At 45.2% G+C, this 24,568-nt stretch overlaps 1 protein-coding gene across 7 annotated transcripts in view; it reads right to left on the bottom strand.

Moving 5' to 3' along the window:
- The window catches only part of ATP2B4 (ATPase plasma membrane Ca2+ transporting 4), a 96,920-nt gene that overhangs the window by 39,464 nt on the left and 32,888 nt on the right, over positions 1-24,568 (bottom strand). For 3 of the 7 annotated variants that reach the window (XM_053914773.2, XM_045182229.3, XM_024574948.4), the window contains exon 2: positions 13,023-13,666. In XM_053914773.2, coding sequence (XP_053770748.1) covers positions 13,023-13,215 — 193 coding nt within the window. In that variant the 5' untranslated portion in view covers positions 13,216-13,666. Of the gene's footprint in view, positions 1-1,034; positions 1,077-13,022; positions 13,667-14,195; positions 14,320-15,672; positions 15,715-24,568 lie in introns of those variants that run through there. The other 4 variants (XM_045182202.3, XM_045182225.3, XM_053914772.1 and 1 more) reach the window with 3 other exon arrangements.

Below are 24,568 nucleotides of genomic sequence, written 5' to 3' on the forward strand. Positions count from 1 at the left end.
CTGCTTGGAAATCAAGTGAGGTAAAGTGAGGTAAAGGGAGGAGTGTCGGGGACTGCTGAACACTTCACGTGCTAGTGTGTAGGAGAGTAAAACAGAGTCGGTGGGGGAAGTGGTGCCTGATGTTCATACCCCAGCCTTCTGCCTTCTAGTGCCCACCTGCACTACCTTGGCCCCCAGCTGAATGGCACAGCTGAGCTCCTCAGGGGGGAAGGGTTTGGCCAAAGCATTAGAAGCAAGTTGGGACCTGGCTGTTGTAGCTCAGTGGACTGAGTGGCTCAGTGAACCAAGCCGTGCCTGCAAACCGAAAGGTTGCCAGTTTGACTCCCAGTCAGGGCACATGCCTTGAGTGCCAGGCACATGAGGACATGCTAGGTCTCCAGCTGGGGGCATGTGAGAGGCAACCAATCGAAGATCAATGTCTCTCATACATCAGTGTTTCTCTCCCTCTCTGTCCCTCCCTTCCTGTCTCTCTAAAAAATAATAAAACCTTAAGAATGTGGTCTCTCTTTATTTAAAAAAAAATGCCCTGGCTGGTGTGGCTCAGTGGATTGAGTGCTGGCCTGTGAACCAAGGGTGGCTGGTTCAATTCCTAGTCAGGGCATGTGACTGGGTTGCCGGCCAGGTCCCCAGTAGGGGGTGTGTGCAAGAGATAACCACACATTGATGTTTCACAATGATGTTTTTCTCCCTCTCTTTCTCCTTCCCTTCCCCTCTAAAAATAAATAAGATCTTTAAAAAAAAAAAAAAAAAAGAAGCAGCAAGTTGGGCAGTTTCCTAGAGGCTTCTGCCTCCATCACTCTGAGAAGAAGTCAACTTCCCAGCATGAAAGGAGAGCAAGGGCCTGGGAAAGGAGTGTTGCTGGTTCCCGGGCAGGGCATCTTGATCCCTGGGTGGGCAGAGGCAGAGTTGCCAGGAGGCAGGGCCTTGCTGGTTCTTTCTCCCCAGGGACCCTAAACAGCAAGGCTGTGCCAAGTGGGGACTGCTGTGCTGGAGGGCCAGGTTTGCTGGAGGGAATAGGAGTTCTGATAACTTGCCAGTGTACTTGGGATGTTCCACAAGGAAGCAGGATTCACAGTCTAAAGGGGAGAAGAGGCAGTTTCCTCCTTATCAAGAGTGAGAGTACATGACTATGAAGGCAAACCATGACATCAGATACTAGAGATCATCACAAGGAACATCACAATAGCTTAATAAAAGGTCAACAACCACCACAACAGCAACCATCACCACAACAAAAGCGTAGCTAAAAGCACCCCATCTGAGGTAGCCCTGCCCTTCTCGGTTCTCATATTAACCCCTTATAATCATCTTTATGACTCCTTTCTCTCTCTCTCATCCACTATATCCATTTAGCGAGGACTCATTTCTCCTTTTCCGCTGCTACCATCCTGGTCTATCATCTCTTGCCTGGATTGCCTAGAAGTCAACTCTTTTCTAACTGGTCTCCTTGCTTTCCTGTTCTCACTGTCTTCAACAGAGTAGCTGGAATGATATTCTTCAAACCCAACTCATGACACTTATCTACTCAGAATCCTCTGGTGGCTTTTACTTGGAGTGAAACTGGACACTGAAGACTTTATGATGGCTACTAAGGCCCCTTAGGAGTCCCCAGTCCCCCCAATCCTTAACTCCTATAATTTTTCCCTTGGTCACCAAAACCCCAACCCAGCTAGCCTTCCTACCAGCCTCTGAATGCACCAGACATGCTTCTATTTCGGGGAGCCTATTCTCTTTGCTCAGATTTGTCTTCACTAGGTAGGGTTCGTTCTCTCACCCCCTTCAGGTCTCTGTACAAAAGTCACCTTTTTTTTTGTGCGTGCGTGATTTATGAATGTTCTAATCTCTAAAATTTATTTTTTATTTACTCTTTATTGTATAAAAGTCACCTTCTTAGCGAAGCCTACCCTGCCCATTGCATTTAACATTATGCCTTCTCTGCCCCAGCACTCCCCATTCCCCTCACCCTGCTTAATTGTTCCCTCCAAGGGTCTTATCTCCTTATATATAATAGAATGTATTCATTTATTGTTTGTCTATCCCCCTCCACAAGAGCAGAATTTTTGTCTTTGTTTTTTGGGTCTACAGCAGTGCCTGGCACACGGTACGCATACAAATTTGTTGAATGAGCTGAATCAATGAGTAGTAAATAAGTTTGCTAACATTTAAGTGATTATTTTGTGCCAGATGCTTCACTAGGCACGTTTGTGTCTTCTCATGCAAACATTATAAACCCCGTGTGGTAGCTACTATTAACCTCACTTTAGGTATAAGCAAACTAAGTCTTGGAGAGGTTTTTGTAACTACTGAAGCCTGGTATGTGACAGAGGCTATACCACTCCATGGGAAGCAGCTGGGTGCCAACCTGTGCACGGTGGGGCTGGGGTATAGAGGCAACTGCATGCAGCTGAGGCTTCATTCTAGTGTGACTAACCTGTCTCAGTTTGCCTGGGACTTTCCAGGTTTTAGCAATGAAACTCCTGCCTCCTGAGCATGTCCCCAAGAACGCCCCCTCAGTCCCAGGCAAACAGAGAGGGTTGGTCACACTACTTTCTTCACCACAGGGCAATGCGGTGCTTTCCTCTGCACCTCTAAGCAAATCAGCCCTGTTCCCACTGTTACAATTGGGGTGAATTAGTTCTGTACTCAGGGATAGTGATATCAGGTTTGTCAGAGTCCAACCTATAAATTTTGTATTCAATAAAAGGCTCATTCTGGCCTTTTTTGAACCCAAACAAATAAAACAAGACACATTATGGAAAAAAAAAAAGGTCAGGCCTTGCTCTTCCCTAGATACCCTCAAAGTCACACACTTACTTCCTTTTTGCCATTTTCTCTCATCTGTCTGCTCCACCTTAAGTTGTTTTAAGCTCTTCAGTAGCTACCTTAAGAAGACATGTGGCTGTCCCAGTTCCCAGCATGCCCCATGGCAGGGAGGGGCAGGTTGGGCTGTTAGGACAGTAGCCTTGGGAATCCTCTCTCAGGCTTGTGGCATGGCGTAGAAAGCCATGTGGGACTGGGAGCTGGGCCAATCCCTGATTCTGGGCTTTCCATTCCAATTCTTTCTGCCCCTGAGAAGCTCTCAGGGCCTGATTTCAGCAGCTGTAATTGTACATTCGTACTTGTCCAGCCCAGAAAGGGTTTTAGTCCCTGATCTCGGCAGTTGCTTCTCAAATACACAGCTTCTTGGAGAGGGAAGAACGCTTGGCAGGAAGAGAACCCTAGAAACACAGGAAAAGGGTTTCTCCTACAAATACATCAAGAAAAAGAGAGAAAACCTTGTTCCCAAGAACATGAGAAAGCTCCACCCAAACACGACTGCTTCTGGCTCGAAGAGTCAGACTGAACACATGAGTTGGGAGAGGCGACAAGAATGTCAGGCTGTGAAGTCGTCGCCCCCACCCCACGCTGGGGAGTGACACTGCCCCTGCCCAGGCTGGCGGGAGATGGAATGAGCAGCAGTGGAAAATCTGTGTCTGCTGTGAGCCTGTGTTGGGACCTGGGGCTAGGGAGGGGAAGCTGCAGCCCAGCCCTCAGTGGCCAGGCTCCAGGAGGGAAGGGCCAGGACCAGCCTCCCTCGGAGGCCCAGGACTGTCTGCAGAGGTACCCTTATCAGAGCCAGCTCAGCCTCAGAAAGGGTGGGGCTAGGTTGGGCCTCATGAGGGACTTCCCAGCTGTCTGAGTTATGACACCTCGACAAAGAGACAGCCGAATCTTCTCCCACACAGAAAGTACAAGGGAGAGGTTCCTCTGGGTCGATCTGAAAGCAGTCCTCTCTGATACAGGAGAAGAATAGACATCAGAACACCTTTCAAGCCCTACTTTAAAAACTCTGGATTAGGGGGCTACGGGGAGTAGCTTCAAATCCATATGGAATCCTACAGGCTTTAGCCAGCCAGCCCTGCGGCTAACCAGAAGTTTCCATACTTTCAGCTTCTCCAGCTAACACACCCACAGCGTGGGGATGTGCTCTCTGTCCGCTGGACTTCCAGCCCCTAGAGACAAAGGACAGCAGGCTTCGAGAAGAGTGCCCTCGTTCTCTGCCAAAACACCCGCTAAGGTGGGCACTTCCTTAGCAAACACCCCGCTTATCTGGTCCCCTGCTCTATGCCTGTTTTGAGCACTCCAACTCTGTGACAGAGAAGAGAGTAAGCTCCCCAAGGGCCCTCCTCATTCCCCACCTCCTCCCATTCTGTGTGCTCTTGCTTCCATCCAGGTCACTCTCCCCAGCGCTCACACCTCAAAGCTCAATAAAACCCCACTTCCAGGGTCTACAGAGGTGCCTGAGTAAAAGAGGGAACGAATGTCATCTTTCTTCCCACCCGCAGCTGATGGTTCGATGTAAGACAGCCAACAAGAAGGTTCAAATCAAAACAAAGGTTGCAACAGTTTCTGCAGAGCTGCCAAAGGAATGCAGCACAGAGGCTTCCAGGCCTGGTGGAAGAGGAGAGAGCAGGGAGGGTGCTCAGGTTCAGGATGATTTAACCACTGTCCCCATCAACATTTCTCTGCCCCCTGCCTGGAAGCATTATGCCAGCTAACCCAGAAGTCTAGCTCTGGGCAAGGAGGGGCTGGGTAGAAAAGAATTCTCAGAGTGTGGGGTTGGGCTAGCAAGAGAAGGCCCACAGCTGTCATGCACTGTTGGCCTAATCCCTCCCTAGGCAGTAACTCAAACCTGGCAGAGTGCTCCCAGCAGGGGGAGGAGGGACAAAGGGGAGGGCACTTTTACTCTCCTGTTTTTCTCAATCATCTACCATATGGCTATAGACGCTGCTTCCCCCAGGTTTTGTGAAAACCTTTCCTACTCCTCTACCAAGTACTAAATATTTCTTTTATGAAGCTATTGGACTTGCCTGAACTACTCACATCATGGTATAGCTGCTTTCAGGCTATTTGAGCTCGTCTGTCCACCTCCACCCTGACCCCTCTTTCCAAGATATTCTTTTGAGTCTCTCTCACATCTTCTCTTTTTAAAATTTTGTTTATTTAGTTTAGAGAGAGGGAAAGGGAGGGAGGAAAAGAAGGAGAGAAACATTGATGCGAGAGAGAAACATCGATCAGGACCAAACCCGCTGCCCAAACGTGAGCCACATGGGTCAGGACTCTCTCTGATATCTTGAACCAGGGCTAATATATCTGCCCAAAGTGTGACCTCTGCTCATTAATCTCTGCAGTCATGCCCACATAAATTGTTTTTAGGATAATTTATTTGGCATCTTAGTATAACTGGGGCAAGGGTTCAAGGTGATGGCTATGGGGCAGTGGGCATGAGGAAAGAGAGGAAGCTCTGCTGTGCTTCTATCCTGAAATTGATGAGCTCCTAAAATGGATATTCTAAACCAGAGATAGGGAGGAACATCGCAAAGAGCCAGCTGCCCATCTTCTCATATCCGTTCCATCCCATATTCACTCGTCCATTCCCGTACATTCCCCATCAACACTAACATTCTCTAAAGCAGTGGTCTCTAAGTAGGGGGTGTGCATCCATCTGTTGATGCATGGAAAAATACTAAGACTTTTTCTATTACTTCATACATTTTTACTTCTTGCATATCTTTTTTTTATAATTTTAATTTTTTATTGTTATTCAATTACAGTTGTGTGCCTTTTCTCCCCATCCCTCCACCCCACCCCAGCCAAACCCCCCTCCCTCCCCCACCTCCACCCTCCCCCTTGATTCTGTCCATGTGTCCTTTATAGTAGTTCCTGTAATCCCCTCTCCTCACTGTCTCCTCCCCACTCTCTTGCGTATCTTATTAGGTAAGTAATATTAGTGTTAGAAGTACTAATACAGTAGTGTTGTAGGTGAACATTTATTGGGGCTATGTGTTCAATCTACTAGACAATCGGCTGGAAATTTCAAACTGCCATAGTGAGGAACAGCCTAACCCCGGTATGTCCCAGTTTGTGGAAAAATGAACAATTCTTCGTAGAATGTGCTGCTGACCTCAGAAAACATGGTAACAGTTAAACCTCCAAAATCTTAAGATGGAGGAGATATTAACCTAAATCCTGCAGTTAGTGAACCAAAATTATAACTGGAGCTGACTCTCTTGAAGCAGATTCTTTCCCTTCCTGCCATTTATTCCCCAGAGAATCTCAGCTCCCTAAACCTAGTAGATGCTCAGTGACTATGCAAGGCAAAGATGCTCACACCTTCTTCCAGGAACATTCAGTAACTGGTCGCAATTATATGGGGTTCAGAACAAGCCACCCAAAGATGTGCTTCTGTAGTATGTGGATTGTTCTGAGCTAAAGGCAATTTTAGCTTCAGGCTCAAGAGAACCTTCTGCCCCTCCCTTTAACTGCTAGAACAACTTGGAACTAAGGAACCTCACCCATAAATAAGAGCTTATGGGAGAGAACATTCTGACCTACCCATATGCAGAACAAACTTTTATTTACTAAACGTTTGTTCATCTTATTATCCTGCAATGACCCTTTGAAGCCCCCAAGGCACCTTTCCTCATCCCCAGCTCTCACATACCTCAATCCTCCTTTCTGTCTCTGCACCTCTCCTGTATGTGGGGTCTCTGACTCCCTCATGTATGTGGGGTACCCAGGCACAGTATGCATGTGGGGTTTCCATACATATGTATGTATTAAATTTGGCTGTTTTCTCTTGCTAATCTTTCTCATGTCTATTTGATTATCAGACCAGCCAGAAGAACTATGAGGGTAGAAGAAAGTTTGTTCTTCCTCCACATTTATCAATGAGTATAGCCAGGCAAGAGATTCCCTAGGCAAGCAGATGATACAGGAGTCTTATCTCCAACTCCCAAGTGTCCTCCCATCCACTGCAATCCCTTCAGCCTAGATCCCCATACTTGGTGCTCCCACAACATCCACCATAGCACTATGACAACATTTCAGAAATTGCACTAGTTTCCGTGTATTTTCTTTTTTAAAATTTATTTTTATTTTATTTATTTTTTTATATATTTAAAAAATTTCTGTGTATTTTCTTGCAGCCTAAGCTCTATGGAAGGAAGAACTGTGCCTGTTGTGTTCACCATTGTGTCCCCAGCACCTGCTAGATATTAAATTGTTGCTGAATGTGGTTGTAAAGGCTTTGAAAGCCCTCTGTATCCGACTGTCACAGCCACAGCTCTGCAGAGGAGACAGGAAGGAGCAGGGTACAGAGGCAACATGAAATAGAATTCCTACCAACATTCTCCTAGATCCAAATTTAACAGGAATAGCATTTACGTTTCTGAACAAAGACCACAGATAATGATTTATTCTTTAGTTAAGGCTTCCCTTCTCTGCCCTTTCAGGTCAGGGCATAGACCTTCTCCTTGTTGTTGGCTGCTCCTTAGAAAACATCTTTCTTTCTCCTAAAAAGGGTAGCACACCTGAGGACCAGTATGCAAAAGTTCTATGGGGAAAGAAGAATTGATACACTCTGTAATCCAATCACAGAAATTTCCCTGCTTTGCTTTCTTTCACCTTCACGCAATCTTCCTCATGTTCCCTCCTTAATTCCAAATATATGAAAGAAACTGCAAAGCTGCCATTCTCTGTCTAGAGCATCTGAGGTCTTGCTTCTAGGCCCATCATCAGTTCGGCTCAAATAAACTCTAATAAAAATTCTCTACAGGTTTGGACATTCTTATGTCGACAAATATAAAACAAGCTGAAATTATCCATGCTTTGAGATTCCCTGTTGCTGGTCTAGCATGGAGCAGCAGAGCATTAAAGGACTATGAGTCCAAAAACATGAGATAGTCCATTGTGTTCTACCCTGTGGTAAGGGCTTAGGCAAATAATTTAAACCTTTTGGCCTGTTGAAACACAGAGAGAGAGAGAGAGAGAAAGATAAAAAGAATTAAAATTAAGTCCCACCTGCCTCTAGAATAGTGTAAGTCTGCAATAATAAAGCCATGTTAGGAAAAAGAAGTAACAACTGACACCACAGAAATACAAAAGATTATAGGAAAATATTATGAACAATTACATGCCAACAACTTGGACAATCTGGAAGAAATGGATAAATTCCTAGAAATATCCAATCTTTCAAATCCAAATCAAGAAGAAACACAAAATCTGAACAGACTGGTTACAAACAATGAAATCGAAGTAGTAATCAAAAAACTCCCAACGAACAAAAGTCCTGGACTAGACTGCTTTACCAGTGAATTTTGCCAAACATTCAAAGATGAACCAACATCTATCCTTCTGAAATTATCCCAAAAAATTCAAGAGGAAGGAAGACTCCCAAGCTCATTTTATAAGGCCAGCATTATCTTAATTTCAAAACCAGATAAAGATACTACAAAGAAAAAAATTATAGGCCAATAGCCATGAACATAGATGCAAAAAACCTCAACAAAATATTAGCAAACTAAATTCAGCAATACATTGGAAAGATCGCACATCATGATCCAATGGCATTTATTCCTGGGATGCAAGGTTGGTATAATATCTGAAAATCAATTAACATGATATACCACATAAACAAAATGAAGAATAAAAAATCATGTATCTTATCAATAGGTGCAGAAAAAGCATCTGACAAAATCCAGTACCCATTTATGATAAAAAAAACAAAAAACCTCTCACCAAATGGGGAATAGAAGGAACATACCTCAACATCATAAAGGCCACATATGAAAAATCCACGCCAAGCATCATACTCAATGGGGAAAAACAAACGGATTTCCCTTAAGATCAGGAACAAGAGAAAGGATATCTACTTTCACCACTCTTAATTCAACACAGTACTGGAAGTCCTAGCCACAGCAGTCAGACAAGAAGAAATAAAAGGAATCCAAATGGAAAAGAAGTAAAACTGTCATTATTTGCAGATGACATGATACTGTATATGGAGAACCCTAAATATCCCACAAAAAAACCTAACAGACTGGTAAATGAATTAAGTAAAGTAGAAGGATACAAAATAAATATTCAGATATCAATTACATTCTTTATACACCAATAATAACTTGGTGTATAAAGAATGTAATTGATATCTGAATATCAATAATAACACCAATAATATCAATAATATTATTGATATTATATAAATAATATCAATAATAACACCAATTAGAAAGGGAAACTAAGAAAACAATCCCATTTACAATTGTCTCAAAAAAAACCTTATGAATAAATTTAACCAATGAGGTAAAGATCTATATTCTGAAAATGATAAGACACTGAAGAAAGAAATTGAAGAAGATATAAATAAATGGAAGCATATTCTGTGCTCATGGATAGGAAGAATTAACATTAAGATGTCCATACTACCAAAGAAACCTATAGATTCAACAAATTCCTAACAAAATACCAATGGTGTTTACACAGAAGTAAAAAAATAATCCAAAAATTTATATGAAACAACAAAAGACCCCAAATAGCCACAGAAATCTTGAGAAAGAAGAACAAAGTTGGAGGTATCACACTACCTGATATCAAACTATACTACAAGGCTAGGGTAATGAAAAAACATCATGGTACTGGCATAAAAACAGACATATAGATCAATGAAACAGAATAGAGAGCCCAGAAATAAACCCACTCTTATATGGTCAATTAATATTTGACAGAGGAGGCAAGAACATACAGTGGGGAAATGACAGCCTATTCAATAAATGGTGTTGGGAAAATTGGACAGATACATGCCCACAATGCTATATCCCACTGCACCTGTCAGAGTGGCTATCATTACTAAATCAGCAAACAACAAGTGTTGGCAAAGATGTGGAGAAAAGGGAACCCTAGTGCACTATTGGTGGGAATGCTGACTGGTGCAGCCACTATGGAAAACAGTACGGAGGTTCCTCAAAAAATTAAAAATGGAACTGCCTTCTGACCCAGGGATTCCTCTTCTGGGCATACATCCCAAGAAACCCAAAACAGTAATGTGAAAGAACATATGACCCCTGTGTTCACCGCGGTGTTGTTTACCTTAGTCAAGGTAGAGAAGCAATCCAAGTGCCCATCAATACATGAGTGAACAAAGAAGCTGTGGTACATATATACAATAGAATATTGCTCAGCCAGAAAAAAGAATGAAAGTTACTGTTTGCGGTGATGTGGAGGTTATTATGCTAAGTGAAATAAGTTAGTCAGAGAAAGACGATGAATATCATGATTTCATTTATAGGTGGAATCCAAAGAATAAAATAAATGAACAAACAAAACTGAAACAAACTCATAGACACAGAGAACCAATTGATGGTTGCCAGAGTCAGGGATAGGTTGGGGGACTGGGTGAAGGCCTTAAAAAGTACGAATGGGTAGCTACAAAATAGTCCTGGGGATGTAAAGCACAGCATAGGGAAAATAGTTAATAATATTGCAATATTCTGTACGGTGGCAGATGGGAACTGAAAGTATCAGGAGGAACAGTTTGTAAAGTATTGGATTGTCTAACCACTGTGCTGTACACCTGAAAGTAACACAAAATAATATGGAATGTAAACTATAATTGAAAGAAAATTAAAAAAACAACAACAACATGTTTTTGACATAAATGTTATAAACTCCAAGTTCTGTAAGGCCCTTTACTAGCCACAGTTTTAAAAATACTGTCAATCTATCCTTAAGTGCTCTCAACCAACAAAAAATAAAGGAGAAGGGTCATACTCTAGCAATTAATCTTCCAGTCTTACCTCATCTTGGTTTCCAACCAACAGAATTCAAGCACCAGGTAAATTTCTTTATTCTTATTATTAGCCTAGAGGAACCTCCTCCCATAGATGACAAAACTATGCTAGGCTGTCAGGCACCTCAGTGTGGTCTTCTGAGAACAGACTGGCCTTTTCTAGCATCAGCTCAGTGGGGCACCTGATGCTGATGCTCTTTCCTTGGCCTGCCCAACTAAACAGCTCAGCATCACCCTTGTCTGGGGAGAGACTCCTGAGTCATAGCTGGTGTCTTCTTTTCCTACCCCTCACACACGAAGAGGTCATTGTTGGCATTGGGGAGCTAAACATCACTCATGGAAAAATTGTTTTCTGACACCCTAACTCCCCAGCTGAAAGATTAGCATGATAAGTCTTACACTGAAACAAATCAAATCTTACACACTTGTGATCTAAGAAGCAGGAGAATGGCAGTGGACCACTGTGCCAATGGTGGAGGCGCGGGGATCTAGGCATGGCCAGGGTCTGTGGCAGCAGAGGCACCTGCTATCCAAAGGGGAGGCTTTCAACTCTCAGTCTGAAACCGGACTGGGGAAGAATCTAAGAGCATTAACACCCTCTGTAACATTTGATATCTGAAGTTCAGATGAAAGTAGAACATATGTTGGCCCTTGGGAACGGAAACTCTCTAGGAACCAGAAAGTAAACAGCAGCAGTTATGACAAAGGATTTGGAAATTTGGGAAGAAATCTGAATCCTCCTATTAGGAGCTTATTTGAACTCCTGAGTTTCACTTTCTGACAGAAACAACTGACCAAAGGGATCAAGAACAGGATAGAACGGGGGAAAAAAAAATCCTGTCTAAATTCTAATGGGTGCATTATCTCAGTAAAAACCTAATAGGAACAGTCTCTCTTTAAGGTCAATACTACCACGAGAGCGGCCAAATAAAGAAATTTAGCTGACAAGAAATAGGCAGTGCCAAAGAGCAATTATTAGGCACCAGCCAGAAAGCAAAGACTGAGCCCCGTGAAATAACTAAGCTCTGCCATCTCAACCAGATCTCTATTTGACCTCAAGAGGTGCATGGGGGAAGTAGACAGCGGTTGCAAATATCTTCAGACTCATGGGCTCTGTTTTAATCTGAGACAGCTAATTTATTGAATCCCCATTTACACGTGATCACAGTACATACATTATAGTATTTAATCCCAATAACTCTTAAAGAAGAAACGGACTCAGAGAGGCCAAGTAAATTGTTCAATGATATTCAACTAGTAAATGGTAGAGCTAATATTTGAATCAAAGCCTGTAAGACAGGAAACTGAATTCTGGAAGTAAAGAGACCATGTACAGCAGCTCTCTCAGACTGCAAAGAAAGCAAGGCTCAGGCAATGAACAGTTATCTAGATAAAAATCTCTCCCCCTCCCTTTTAAAAAAACCTTAAAAGGCCCTGACTAGTGTGGCTCAGTTTTGTTGGAGATCATTCTGCAAAGCAAAAGGTCACCGGTTTGATTCCCAGTCAGGGCATATGCCTGGGTTGCGGGTTCAGTCACCCCAGTTGGGGCACAATCGATTGATGTTTCTCTCACACATTGATGTTTCTCTCCCTTTCTTTCTCTTCCTTTCCCCTCTCTCTAAAAATAAATAAATAAAAAATAAAATATAAATCCTAAAGAATCCTTCTTAGAGCTGTTAAGAAATACGATGCAGCCTCCATGGAAGGCTCAGAAATAGTATACCTCAAGAGGCTGAAGGCTTCTAAAGACAAGATCTTTGCTCCATCTCGTGCTGTACAGCCATGGCCTGACTGACCATTAGGATCAACAAGAACCTGTAACACAGATGCTGAGACCAGGCAAAAGTGAAGAAAGCAACGTTCATTTTTGTCCTCTCTCCATTTTGATGGGGCAAAATTTTGTATTACCATGGCTCACTGGGCCAGGCAAGCATAAAGCTGTATTTTTTCAGTCTTTTTAAAGTATAGATTAAGAAGACCTATTTTGAATAGAAGGAATTACTCATTTTTTTGTTGTGCCTATCCTCCCCAATCACAGTGTAAGATCAGCGCGGGGAAGAATTATATGTTAAACTGTTGCTATCAAAGATGGACACAGAATAAGGGACTTGGTGATTATTTAATGATGAAAGCATCTCTAACATAACTATTTCCAAGATAGAGATAAATACCCTCCTTTCTGTACATGAATACAGAAAAAGGAGGAAAGAACGGTTTCCAGAGAATACCACATTCCCCAAACATCATGTCTGGGGCGGAAAATGGCTCCTTACGGCTTCACCTCCTTTTAGTGCTTCATATATCATACTTTTCCCACTAGACACAGATATACCAGTCTCTTCTAGAAGCTGGAAAAACAGTATTTTTTAACACCAGCCACCTCCCTCCAATTCCCCACTCCTGATATGGCCTTTACCTTCCACAGGGTTGGTTTTCAGTCTTCGGCAGAGATTCATTACACCTCCATAGTGGACACTGATCTGGTTCATTGCATCAGTTGAACGCAGCTCCATGAGCTTCCTTAGGTCCATTACTGAGCAGCCAAAGTCCCCTTCGTGGCTCTCAACCATCGAGTTGGATGGCAAGGCATGTTCTGTTGGGCTTGTCATTTTGCCTGCTGTTCCCAAGCCCCTCAGTCAGAGAAAATGTAGAGTTTCCTTCCAACTGATCAGGGTCTGTTGCTTCTCTGCCTTCTTCCTACTTCTTGCTTCTGTGGGAGTCCAGTTAGAAAATTGTTGACTATATCTTGTGCAATAAGCTTCAGAGCCTTAGCCCAGATCCTGTTTCCTTATGAAGCTTGGCAGCAAGAAAAGGAAGAGAATGGGGGAACTGAGTGGAAGCCGGACCACGTGTCACGATGATTGGTGTCCCCAGGTGGTGATGTCAGTGGTTGTCCAGGGTAGGTAGGTTCCTAGCTTAGACCAACTTGCCCAGATGGAGGTGTAAACAGGATGTGCACGTTACCATGGAGGCAACCTTAGCAACAAACAGCAACTGCAGTAGTAGAGAGGCAGCAGGAGGATGAGGAGGGCTCCCTGGATACCAGTGACAACTGAATCTCTGAAATAAAGATTCAAAGATAGACAAAAAGAAACAATTAGAGTAGCCATGGTGATCCAGAACCTGCAAAGGCAAGAGATACTCCTTCCAGCACAAGGGTAGAGGTGACAGTTGGTGTCCGACCTGAACTGATAGCGGAATCCTGAGCTGCGTAAACTAATTCCAGAGAGGTCTCTTCTTCCCTCAGGGGCCCGAGGAGCCTGTAGAGTCCAATGCAGGGATGTAATTTCAGACACACCCTGGTCTTCATATATTATCTCTCCCAGACCAAGCGACACAAATCCCACAACTTCAGAAACTTGGAATATAAGGTTATGACTTCTCATGGCTCTGATATTCTCCCTGTCTATTTGGGGGTCCCACTACAGAATCATTTCATCTTGACCTCACTTCTAAGAGGTGAGAAGAGGTCAGAAAAGGAGTCCAGACATGAGTGCTCCAGAGGGTGGCCTGCCAGTCTGCCACTCTCCCCCATGCTCCATACCCTTCCCTACACCCAACACACACATTTACAAAGCAGGAGGACAACCTGATGCAAGATGCCCAAATCCTCTGAGGCCCCTTGGACTACTCAGCCTCCAGCTGTAAGGAAATTCTGCAGCTCGTTGCAGTTGTCAACAGGTTAGGCAATGAAGTTCGGGTGTTGGGGCTAAGCCCCACCCTCCTCCAAAAAGCTTTTGAGGAGAAAAGGAGAGGAAAATATTCTGGCAGTTGGTGAAACAGGGTGGAACCTTTTTACACAGGGAGGCAGAAGGACCTCTGAGGAGAAAAGATAGTGAATTTGAAGCCTATGAGAGTTGAAGTTCCTCTGGGGCTGCAGGGATAAGGCAGCTTTCAATTCAGATAGAGCCTAGGGCCAAAAGAGCCCTAAGGGGACACAGTTGGTTAGCAGGAAAGCAAAGTTTGCCTCTGCATGAGTGAGCCCCAGAGGGTCTCCAATCAGCATGCCCCTCAGAAAGGCATGTGTTAGCTCTCACACAGGATGCCTGGGAGGAGGAGCAGAGCCATGTGTAGGTGAGGGTACAGAGGCTGAAGGTGGAAAGAGGGCTTATCATGAGCCCTGTTCTCAGCTTCAGCTTCAGAGAGTGGCTTCTATGTGTCATGCAGGACCCCTGAAATGTGAACGGGCTCTTCCTGAACTAGAACCTTGGAGGCCTGGCCTCAGTTAAACAGTCCCTGTTGATTTGAGTTCAGTCACCAGGGGGTAGCAAGAAGGAGCTCAAGTCAGCCTCTCTAATAGAGGACATCTTCACTTCTAGAAGGTGAAGAAAGAAGCACAAGAACTATCAGTTAGGGAGTTGACTCTTTTATCAATTACTTTTCCAAAAATCCCAGGTAGACAAAGATCCTGCTGATTCCAATCAATTCTGTTCTTAGCAGGATCCCTTGGGATAGAGGTGATAACAGACGCCCCTCTCCCAATGGGCCTTGTGCTGCCTCCTTCTGTCAGATTTTTAGAGCTACTCTGACCTACAAAGGGTTAAGCAAGCAGGGTTTTTTGTTGTTATTATTTTTTAAATATCACATCCCCTTTCTTTTTAGATGTCATCAGAGAATTCTGGGGAACAAGGAGGTCTGGAAAGAACCTGAGGCAGTCTGTCCAGTTTCCCTTCATTCAGACTGGTGTAGTGATTGATAACAGCACCACAGAATTTTCTCTCCAGTTCAGCCTCTCCTCGAAACTAGTTCTGAAGCAGTGGGAAGGGCAATAGTAGCAAGAAGCCCATACTGATTGTTATGAAGAACTCAAGCTTTCAAGAGGATGTTGAGAATAGTGCTGATAAGAGTGCTGAACTGAAAATCCCATTTTATTTTCTTTGTCTCCGCCCACTACAATGTTTGTTCCATGAAGGCAAAGACTTTACTCAGCTTGTTCACTGCTTTTCCCCAGTGCCTAGAGGAGAGCCTGCACGGGGTGGGCATTCAGCTGAATTTTTTATTGAATAATCAATAGCAGCTTCAGAGCCAGATTTACTATCTTCCCAGGCACCCTTTGGGCAACTCACCTAGCCTTCTTAAGGCTCAGTTCCTTCCACCTTAACCTGGGGCAAGAATCAGCCGTACCTTTTTACACCATCCTAAAGAAGTGATAAAGGAATGGGATTATAGATAGAAACTGTGCTTGGAAATCTTAAATGAAAGATGCCCAGTATCCAGTATAGGCTACTCAAGTAATAGAAGAAAGCTGAGTTTGATCTTCATGAACTTTGTTATCTAGCCATTTAAGCAGAAGGGCAATAAGTCCCATGTGTCTCTCCATCTTTCCTTTCCAGAGGGAGAATGCAGAATTCCAACAATGCTTTACTAGCAATAACCATTAGGTAGCTATAACCACTAGGCTATATAGCCTGGGATGTCTAGGGAAGAAGGAACAGTCTAAGTTAGAATTCCTTACTTTGAGTCTCTCCTCAAGGTATCAAAGAGGAGAGCTTCTTCCTTTTTGTGCCTTAACATAGGCAACCAATGAGAAAAAGTCACTTAAGATGAGAACACATGGGGCATGTAGGGAAAAATGCGGTTTGTTGTCTGCTTCAAGCTGCTCTAGAGACGCACACTCAAGAGGTCAAACACTAAGTTGCTGGCACAAAGTCAAAGGGGCAGTGCTTAACTGGGAGCCCAGTTTATTTCTCCAAGAAAGTTCTTCCGGGATTCGAGGTACAGCAGGTGCCCATATTTCTTTCTGAGCTCTTAGAAAATGAGCTCACTGCAACTGCTGAGCTTGTCTAGCCCGTAACCTTATTAGGCAACTGGTGAAGAATAATCTGTAAGTGCTCACACTACCTCCGCCTCAAGACACAAGGCACTCAGACGCCCGGGAGGTAACACCTCTTGTCAGGTCAGAATTAATCATTTGGCTCTGAGCATTCTGGGTGAGGTATGTTCTCACTCCCTGTTTCTAGCATTTTGCCAGCTTAAGGGATGATAGGATGAAGAGTGAAGTCTCTCATCCCTTCCTGCAGGGCCAAGAAATCATACATGATCATAAAATCATTTTAAATTTTTTTCCTCCTAAAGTCCTGTAATGTGTTCTAAAATTTGTAATGACACGTGAAGGCATTGTAATATCAATTATAGGTAGGACAGCTGTGTCTCCCCCCCGCCCCCCTATAGATGAAAACACTGAGGTCCAAGGAGATTAAAAAATGATTTGGTCTTTGGCAAGTTGATGACCTTGACTGCCTGGTGTTTTTGTGTGTTATACCTGACTCCTTCCCTGGGTCTGAACCTCCTCATTTTCTGACAAACATGTAAGAGGTCCTTTAAAATGCAGGCATCTCCGGGGTTGTGCTGGTAGTTTCCCTGTAAACATCTTTGGCGCAAGAATTTCTGCCACACAACTAAAAAAATTAGCCAGAAGTCAATTTTGCCATGAAAGATCAAATAACTGGAAGACAGTTTGGTTTACATTTGGCAGACGTCATGCATTTAAGTGAGTTGTCAGTTTGGTTTCATTTCTCCATGGAGGAAGGTCTTGTAGTTACGCCAATTCTTACATTATATAAACCTCAGCCGTCATAATGTATAGTGATGAGTAGACACGGTGGTCTTAAAATAGTGGATGATAGCGACTACATGTAAAGCAGATTATGAAGCTCCATGTAACGCCAAATTGCACACTCTACCAGAAAGTGATCACAGATCAGTTTGCAAAGCCTTCAGTGAGCGCAGTCAGCCCTTCCACTGATCAAAACCACGAGTTTACCAGGCTGTGCAAATGGATACCTCTCTTAATAAAGGAAGAAGAAATTTTAGCAGAAAAAGTGCCATGCCTAACAAGGACAACAACAACAAAGTATAATACTATGAATGAAAGACATGTATTTCCATTTTTCTCAATAAAGTCTTTTAAATTTTGTTCTTAATGTTTCATGTTTCGTTATGTCTTTTTTAATGTCCTTCTTTTACTTTTCACCCTTTTACCTTTTATGGCAAATTTGCTTTACAGCCAATTAGTTGTGTGGCACAAAGGGTGTGGGGAACATAGTGGCAGGAAAAATATACTTAGAAACTTCTTGGGTACAGAAAATACCCATTTCTATCTAAAGGTAATGCTAACTCTTACCCTTGCTCTTTCTCTTTCCGAATCACCCCCATGACATCCCAGGCAGTGAGGGTGAAATAGAACCTACCTCCTGTTCCCATACATTCCTGAGAGGTGAACACCCCACACTTCCTGATAAGTCAGTCCGAAGCTAGGCTCATTAGCAAGTCCCAGAAAAGAGGACCTGCTTGGCACAAGAACGCCATGGCCTGAGCCGCCAAATCATAAGCAATAGTCAGACGCTTTGTTTCCTCAAATTTTGTCCTCCTTTACTGTTGGAAAATTTCCCAGGGTGCTAATGAAGAGATAGATCTCCAGGATATGAGGAAGAAGGGTAAATCCCCTGTAAGGCATAGAGCAGGGTATTACGAGGTTCTGAAAGGAACCCACCCCCTGGGTCTCCCCTGCCAAAGGTGCCTATTAAATGTGGTGTGAGTGCATGAGAAATGCAGTGCCAGTGGAGGTGGGAGAAAGGAAACAGGAGGGGCCGGGGGCTAGGGCAGCACTGCAGCCAGACCTGTCTGGAATAATAATAAGCACCTACACTCAACTCTGCCCTCTGTGCTGCAGGTGGGGCTGCTCAACAGAGCAGAGTGTTGTTCCCTGCCCTCCCCTGCCCTCCTCACTGGGCTGAGAGCCTGTGCTCAGGAGCTAGGCAGTGGTGGCATTCAGGATGCTTGGAGTGCCAGCATCACTGCCATGTGGTCCTGATGAAGGATGAAGACGGGAAGACCTGGGGTGCAGCAGGGAGGGTGGGAAGGCAGGCTGACCCCTCCCCCCCCACTGTTAGAATGTACCAGACTGAAATATGAAATCTGCTTCAGGGCCACACCCCCAGCCCTCCAAAGTAAAACCTGTTCTCTTTTCTTTGATCCAGATGCTCCCTTCCTCACCCCAGGTAGGGTTGGGAAGGGAAGGAAATAATATCCGTTGAGCACCTATAATGAGCCAGGTACCATGCTAGGTACTTTATGTGAAAATTAGAGAAAAATCATATATATGTACATATATGCACATACATACACAAATACACACACGTACTATTATATAGTGCTTATCATAGTGGCTATGTAGTGGTTGGTCCATACAGGTAGATATTACCATTATGACATCCATTGTTTCACTGGATCCTCACCAACAACCCTTTAAGGAGGGCAGCCAGTTTCATAGCAGGGAAATAGGGGAATACAGATTCAGAGAGCCAGGGTGTGTGCCCTTGTCTGGACTCAAAGCCTCTCTGCCTCAAGTACAAGGACACTAAGGAAATGGAAACAAAGCTATGGCTTTACTTCCTAGAGCTTGATGAGGAGATCCACATAAACCTATCTGTCCCTTGCCCATGTAACAACAGGTCAGAGAAGCACTTCCTTAACTTCTCTGTACTTTCTGGGCAGGTGTAGGGATAGATCCAGGGCTTATCAAGGGAAAACACCCCAGCTCACCCCCAACCCAACACATATAGTATCCACCCAGCCAGAATATAGTTGGCTCTGGATTGGCATGATTCCAAGCATATCCAATTTGCACTTGGAGATCCCGGGAGTGGGGTTCAGGGTTTCCTCCACTCTATCATCTCATACCCTGGGCCTTGAACCCGTAGTGACTGGGAAGAAGCTCAGAGGGATCCTGCTCTAGATTCTCTCCTCTCTCCAGCAGGGGCATTTCCTGTGCCAGCACCTCCAAGGTCTTAAGCTTTACTCCTTCTCTCAGGTACTCATGTGCTTCGCAGGGCCACACCCTATCAAGAAAGCTAGCTGCAAGTTTCTCAAAGAGCATACTGCTGAGCCTGAAACAACCCCACCCCTGCCCCACCCTAGCTGGCCCTTCTCTCAGAAGGTCCAAACTCCACACAGAGGCTGCTCTGCTCCCTCCTCATTACAGCCCCTTACTTCCATGACCCAGATTCTAGCCCACCCTCACTAATTCTACCACTCAGGACTGGCAGCCATCCTCACTGCGGTCCCCGGTCTTCGTTGCTTCCCAATGCCTGCCTGTCCTCGTTGTTCCTCTAATGCCTGCTGGCTTGCAGAAGCAGACCTGAGCACATACCCTCCCCTTCAGTCTACTGAGGCTCTGTGGAGGCATATGGGAAGAAGGTCAGAGACAGAGCACATTGGCTAAAGTTCAGGTGGTGGGCAGCACCACCTGTTACCAACAGCGGCTACCAGGCCCATGCCAGGAAACCCAGTGAGGGGTGGGGCACCAAAACCAGGCCTCTGCACTGACCACAGGACATCACACTGGGGCCTGTGGGCCTGGAACCTTATGCTAATTCTCAGCCCTTCCTAAAGAGAGAACACCACTTCCTGATTAAGAGGAGGGGCAGGAGCACAGCAAACACACAAGCACAGGCAGCGCTTACGCTGCCCCTCCCTAAGTCTGCTACCCTGACAGCGTTTTCAATTCAGCGTCAGAAATGTAGTACTAAAATGGAAGCATCTGTCTGGAAAAAAATGTGTCACTTTCAACCTCTGGGTCTCAGGGACCCAGAATTTATCCCTTCTCCCCAGAGCCACCTGGTACTTGTTGGGCAGGCTAAGCCTATGCATACCCTGGACCCAGTTATCTACTCCTGGTGCATCTCCCAAAGAAATGCTGACACAGGTCCAGAAGGGGGTGTGTGCAAGGCTGTTCCGTGGAACATTGTTTGTGATGACAGGAAACTGAAGGCAACCTGGGATCTAGTCTCCCAGTGATGAACAAGCTAGATAACAGGGGATATTATGCAACAGTTAGAAACACAGATTAGAGATATTGGTGATCTTAAAAACAGTGTTTAGTGGGGGCAGGGGAAAGGTGCTGTAATAGCTTTTACATGAATTAAAAACACAGACACCTAAAGTAATTCTATACATTTTAAAAAAGATTTAATTAATTTATCTTTGGAGAGAGAGGAAGAGGAGGAGAAAGAGAGGGAGAGAAACAATGTGTGGTTGCCTCTTGTGAGCCCCACACTGGGACCTGGTCGGCAACCCAGGCATGTGCCCAGGCTGGGAATCGAACTGGCAGCCCTTTGGTTCAATCCACGCTCAATCCACTGAGCTACACCAGCCAGGGATACAGTAATTGTATACATTTTAAGGGACATATTTAAACAAAAATATACATTAGAATGTTGCTCATAAGCAAGAAAGGGAACAGCCATGGGGTATGGGGAATCACTGAGCATATAAGAAGGGGCATAAACCAATAATAATGGGCTATGAGTCCATTACTGATCAACTCAGTACTCGTTCTGCACCTGAGGTCCAAAAAAATAAAAATGAAACATACCATGAGGCTGAAACCTTTCGATCTGGAAGAGCTGTACTATCTGAAGTATGTTATGACAGTGATGACAAAACTTACCAGTTCTGGCCAGACGGCTTCAGGGGGCAGGGAGAAGGTAGGGCCCATAGATAGATAGCATAAACGCTCACAAAAGAGTGATACCAAGAATTGAACCAAGGTTGCCAGTCTGTTCCTGATCATCTGGCCTGTTGATCAAGATGAAGACAAGTAGCTTCATGGCATGGATCAGGAAACCAAACCAGGAATGTGCCTGAGAGGGCAATGCCTCCTGCCCTCCCCCTTCTCCCGCCTCCATTCCCAAAATAGCATCAATATATCAAGATGAGAAAGGGCAGTTTCTCGGCCCCAGAGCCATGGGGAATGCACCCTTTTCCAAATACTAATCTGAGTCATACTGGCCCAGGGCACCTCTATGGCCTCCTGTGACTCAGGAGTGTAGGGGTGTTCACAGCAAGCTAGAGTTCAAAAAAAAAAAAACAACAACAAAAGAACAACAACAAAAAAACCCCTGCAGAGGATGGAACAGAAATACCGACCATTTCCTTCAGTTAAGGAGGACAGAGCTGATTTCAGGGGGGAATGACAGTGCCATTGAGAAGGCGTGTTGTTTGATGAAAGCGGTGCTGGCAGCTTCTCTTGATCCCTCCCCTCCGATTGTGGGAAATGCTCAGGATATGAGTTAGCAAAGTGTCTGTCTTTCACGCTAAGTAAGGTGCAGCTCCTTGGACCTGGGACAGGAAGCTGCTAGGCTAGCAGACAGGAGGCAGGCCTCGAGCAGTAACGTTCAAATACCTAGTATGTGCCCTCCCTTGGGCAACACAGATTTCCTTTCTTGGGGCTGCTGTGGTTGTTCACATTTTGGTTCCAAGGGAACAAAGGGTTTTTTAGCAGCTAGATTGGATCCTGTGTTATTTTTAGAAACAAATTTCAGCAGAATCATGTTATGCTCATGGAGAGGGAGAGGGAGGTCAGTCTCCCTTGGCTACTGGGTCAGGATCTTTTTGCTCCCAGGGCTTAGGTTCTGCTGGAGTTCTCAGGGGTGAGGAGAAAGCTGGCTGGCCACAGACTGAGGAGGCCACATCTCATCCACCAAAAGGGATTGCTGTGGGCAGCTGCTCTTTCTCCAGGGGCCCAGCAAGAGAGGAAGCAAAATAACATTCCTGTGTGGCCCAGATGCTAGTCGGAGTACCACACACTGGACATCCCACCTGGCCAGCACCATTGCCTTCCTCCCCTCCGTGATAGTTCAGAGTAGTTCACCTGTACAGAGTACAGAGAACCACACATTTTGCCTGTTCCAGTCTTTTCTCAGCCCTGCTGTTTTCAGGAAGTTTCAGGCAAATGGGCAAGAACTGCATGCTGAGAAGAGGGTGTTTATCAGAAAAGAGAGCTGGGAGCACTCCCTAGTAATCGGTCACCTCACTGCCCCGGTTCCACTCTTTCTGGTTCACTCATTGCACAGACAGGAGCCACAAGTCAGCCTAGGGCTTGAGAAAGTAGATCGATCACACTCCGTTGCACTTGTATGGTGCTTCAGAGCACTGGTTTTCAAACTTGAGTGTGCACTACGATCCTAGGAGGGCTGCTTAAAGCCTATTGCTGGGCCAACTCCCAGAGTTTCTGCATTAGGAGTCCTGGGGTGGGGCCTGACAATTTCTAACAAGTTCCCTAACAAGAAGATGCTGACGCTGCTGGTCTGAGGACGACACTTTCTAACGCTGCAGAAGTTATGAAGCATCTCTGCAAACAATGTCATGACAACGTCCAACAAGATATGGCTAACTCACTTTAAGGCCTTGAATGGGATCCAGTCCAAACACTGCTCCAGAGCTGGCTGACAGGGGAGGCACAGGAGGCTCTTGCCCTCTATCTCCCGCTTTCCCCTCTCCCTCTTCCGGCCCTTTCAGGATGCTTTGCTTCCCTTATCTAAGGGCAGTTCCCTTTCCCAGAGAGAACCCTGACCTTCCCAAGGAAAGCACCTCTCCTGTGAGAAAACAGTGTTCCCTGGACAGGCTATAGCAGAAGCCAAGATATATTCAGAAAGTTAAAATGAGCTCCTTCATCAGGGTCAGAGAAACACCCAGACCCCCTTCTGACTCAGTTGCTCACGTGGCGCTAAGCACCCTCTGCACTCCTATTTCCCCCGTCTGCAGGAGATGAGAGCCGGAGGGGGAAAATGAGAGAACAAAAGACACCCGCCACTCACTTCAGGCTCCCCAAGTATTACTGCTCCACAGCACATCTAGACCCAGGCTGCCTTTTCCCTGCCACCCCCAAGGCCCTCCAGAAGGGCTGGCTCATGACCCCCTGTAAAACCTCTATGTGGGGGGCATCTGCCCACTGCTCTGAGGGGGCGCAAGGCAGTGCAAGGGCGCAGCTGGCGGGCAGCAGCAGCTGCTGTTTTGCAGTCGGTGACAAGCTGCTGTAAACACTCGGTTTAGGTTGCTATGGCAAAGTGAGTGTGCGGCCTGGCCACGGTGCAGCTATTTATGTGCCTGTAATGGCAGAGTGGTCTGTTTTTTATTATTTTAAAGTTTTCCTTTCCCAGCCCCCTAAAAGAGCTTAAAAAATAAAAATAAAAAAGAGCCATCACAACTTTCTCAGGAACAAAAAGAACAGAGCCAGAAAATACAGCTCAGGACTTGAGCCAGCAAGGAGAGGCCTAAAGTGAGGAGCACGGCTAAGAGGGAGAGTTCCTTTTGAGAAGGGAAGGCAGAGCTTCTGGTGTATTCTCACCTCTGTCTCAGCTCATCGCAGAGAAAGGCCATAACTCAGGGTCTTCTCATCTCTGCATCACTTACATTATTGACTGGAAGACAAAACCACTGGGTATTCTTCCTGTCAAAGCCAGGCTCCAACCAGCAGCATTCTTCACACCTCTACCCCTCTCCGCCATCGCCCACTGGCTGCCAATGTCGTCAGAATGAAGATACTGAGGATTCCACCAGGGGTCATGGGAAGAGAGCATCAAAGCAGAGTTCCCCAGTCCCGTGGGTGCAGTGCCACCCAGTGTGGAGCCTGGCCACTCCCTGCTGGAGGCCTGAAGGGAATGACCTCCAGTGGTGCCTCTGGCGGGACCATGTTTTTCCTCCGCTTGTACAGAGAACTTCCATCCTGTTGTCACTCCTTAGTGAGGGTCTGCACAACAAGATTTACAATTTTAGCCAGTACCAAGGAGTCAGCATTCAAGATTCAGATTCTGAAGAATGATCTAAAGTGAGGCTGATTCCTCCTGGGACACATATGTCTCCAGGGCTCCAGGTACGTGGGAAAGGTTTTTGGCACAGGAGGTAGAGAGTGATCAGAAATCGCCATTGGAGTCACACACACAACCAGGCTGAAAGTGTACACTGACTTTGATAAATACGCCATAGGCTTAGTGTCAGTCACTAAATGACATCTGAGTAAGAGAAAAAGTATCGCCTTCCAGAAACAGTCAGTTGGAATACAAAAGATGATGCAGGATTTTATCATCCCTCTTTCTCCACTTTATTCCAGTTCCTTTGGATTGGTATGCCCTTAGGAGGAGAACTCCACCCCCCATCCCAACTGTGGATGGGCACATTAAT

Source organism: Desmodus rotundus, chromosome 12 (assembly GCF_022682495.2).
Source record: "Desmodus rotundus isolate HL8 chromosome 12, HLdesRot8A.1, whole genome shotgun sequence".
In the NCBI taxonomy this organism is placed as follows: domain Eukaryota; kingdom Metazoa; phylum Chordata; class Mammalia; order Chiroptera; family Phyllostomidae; genus Desmodus; species Desmodus rotundus.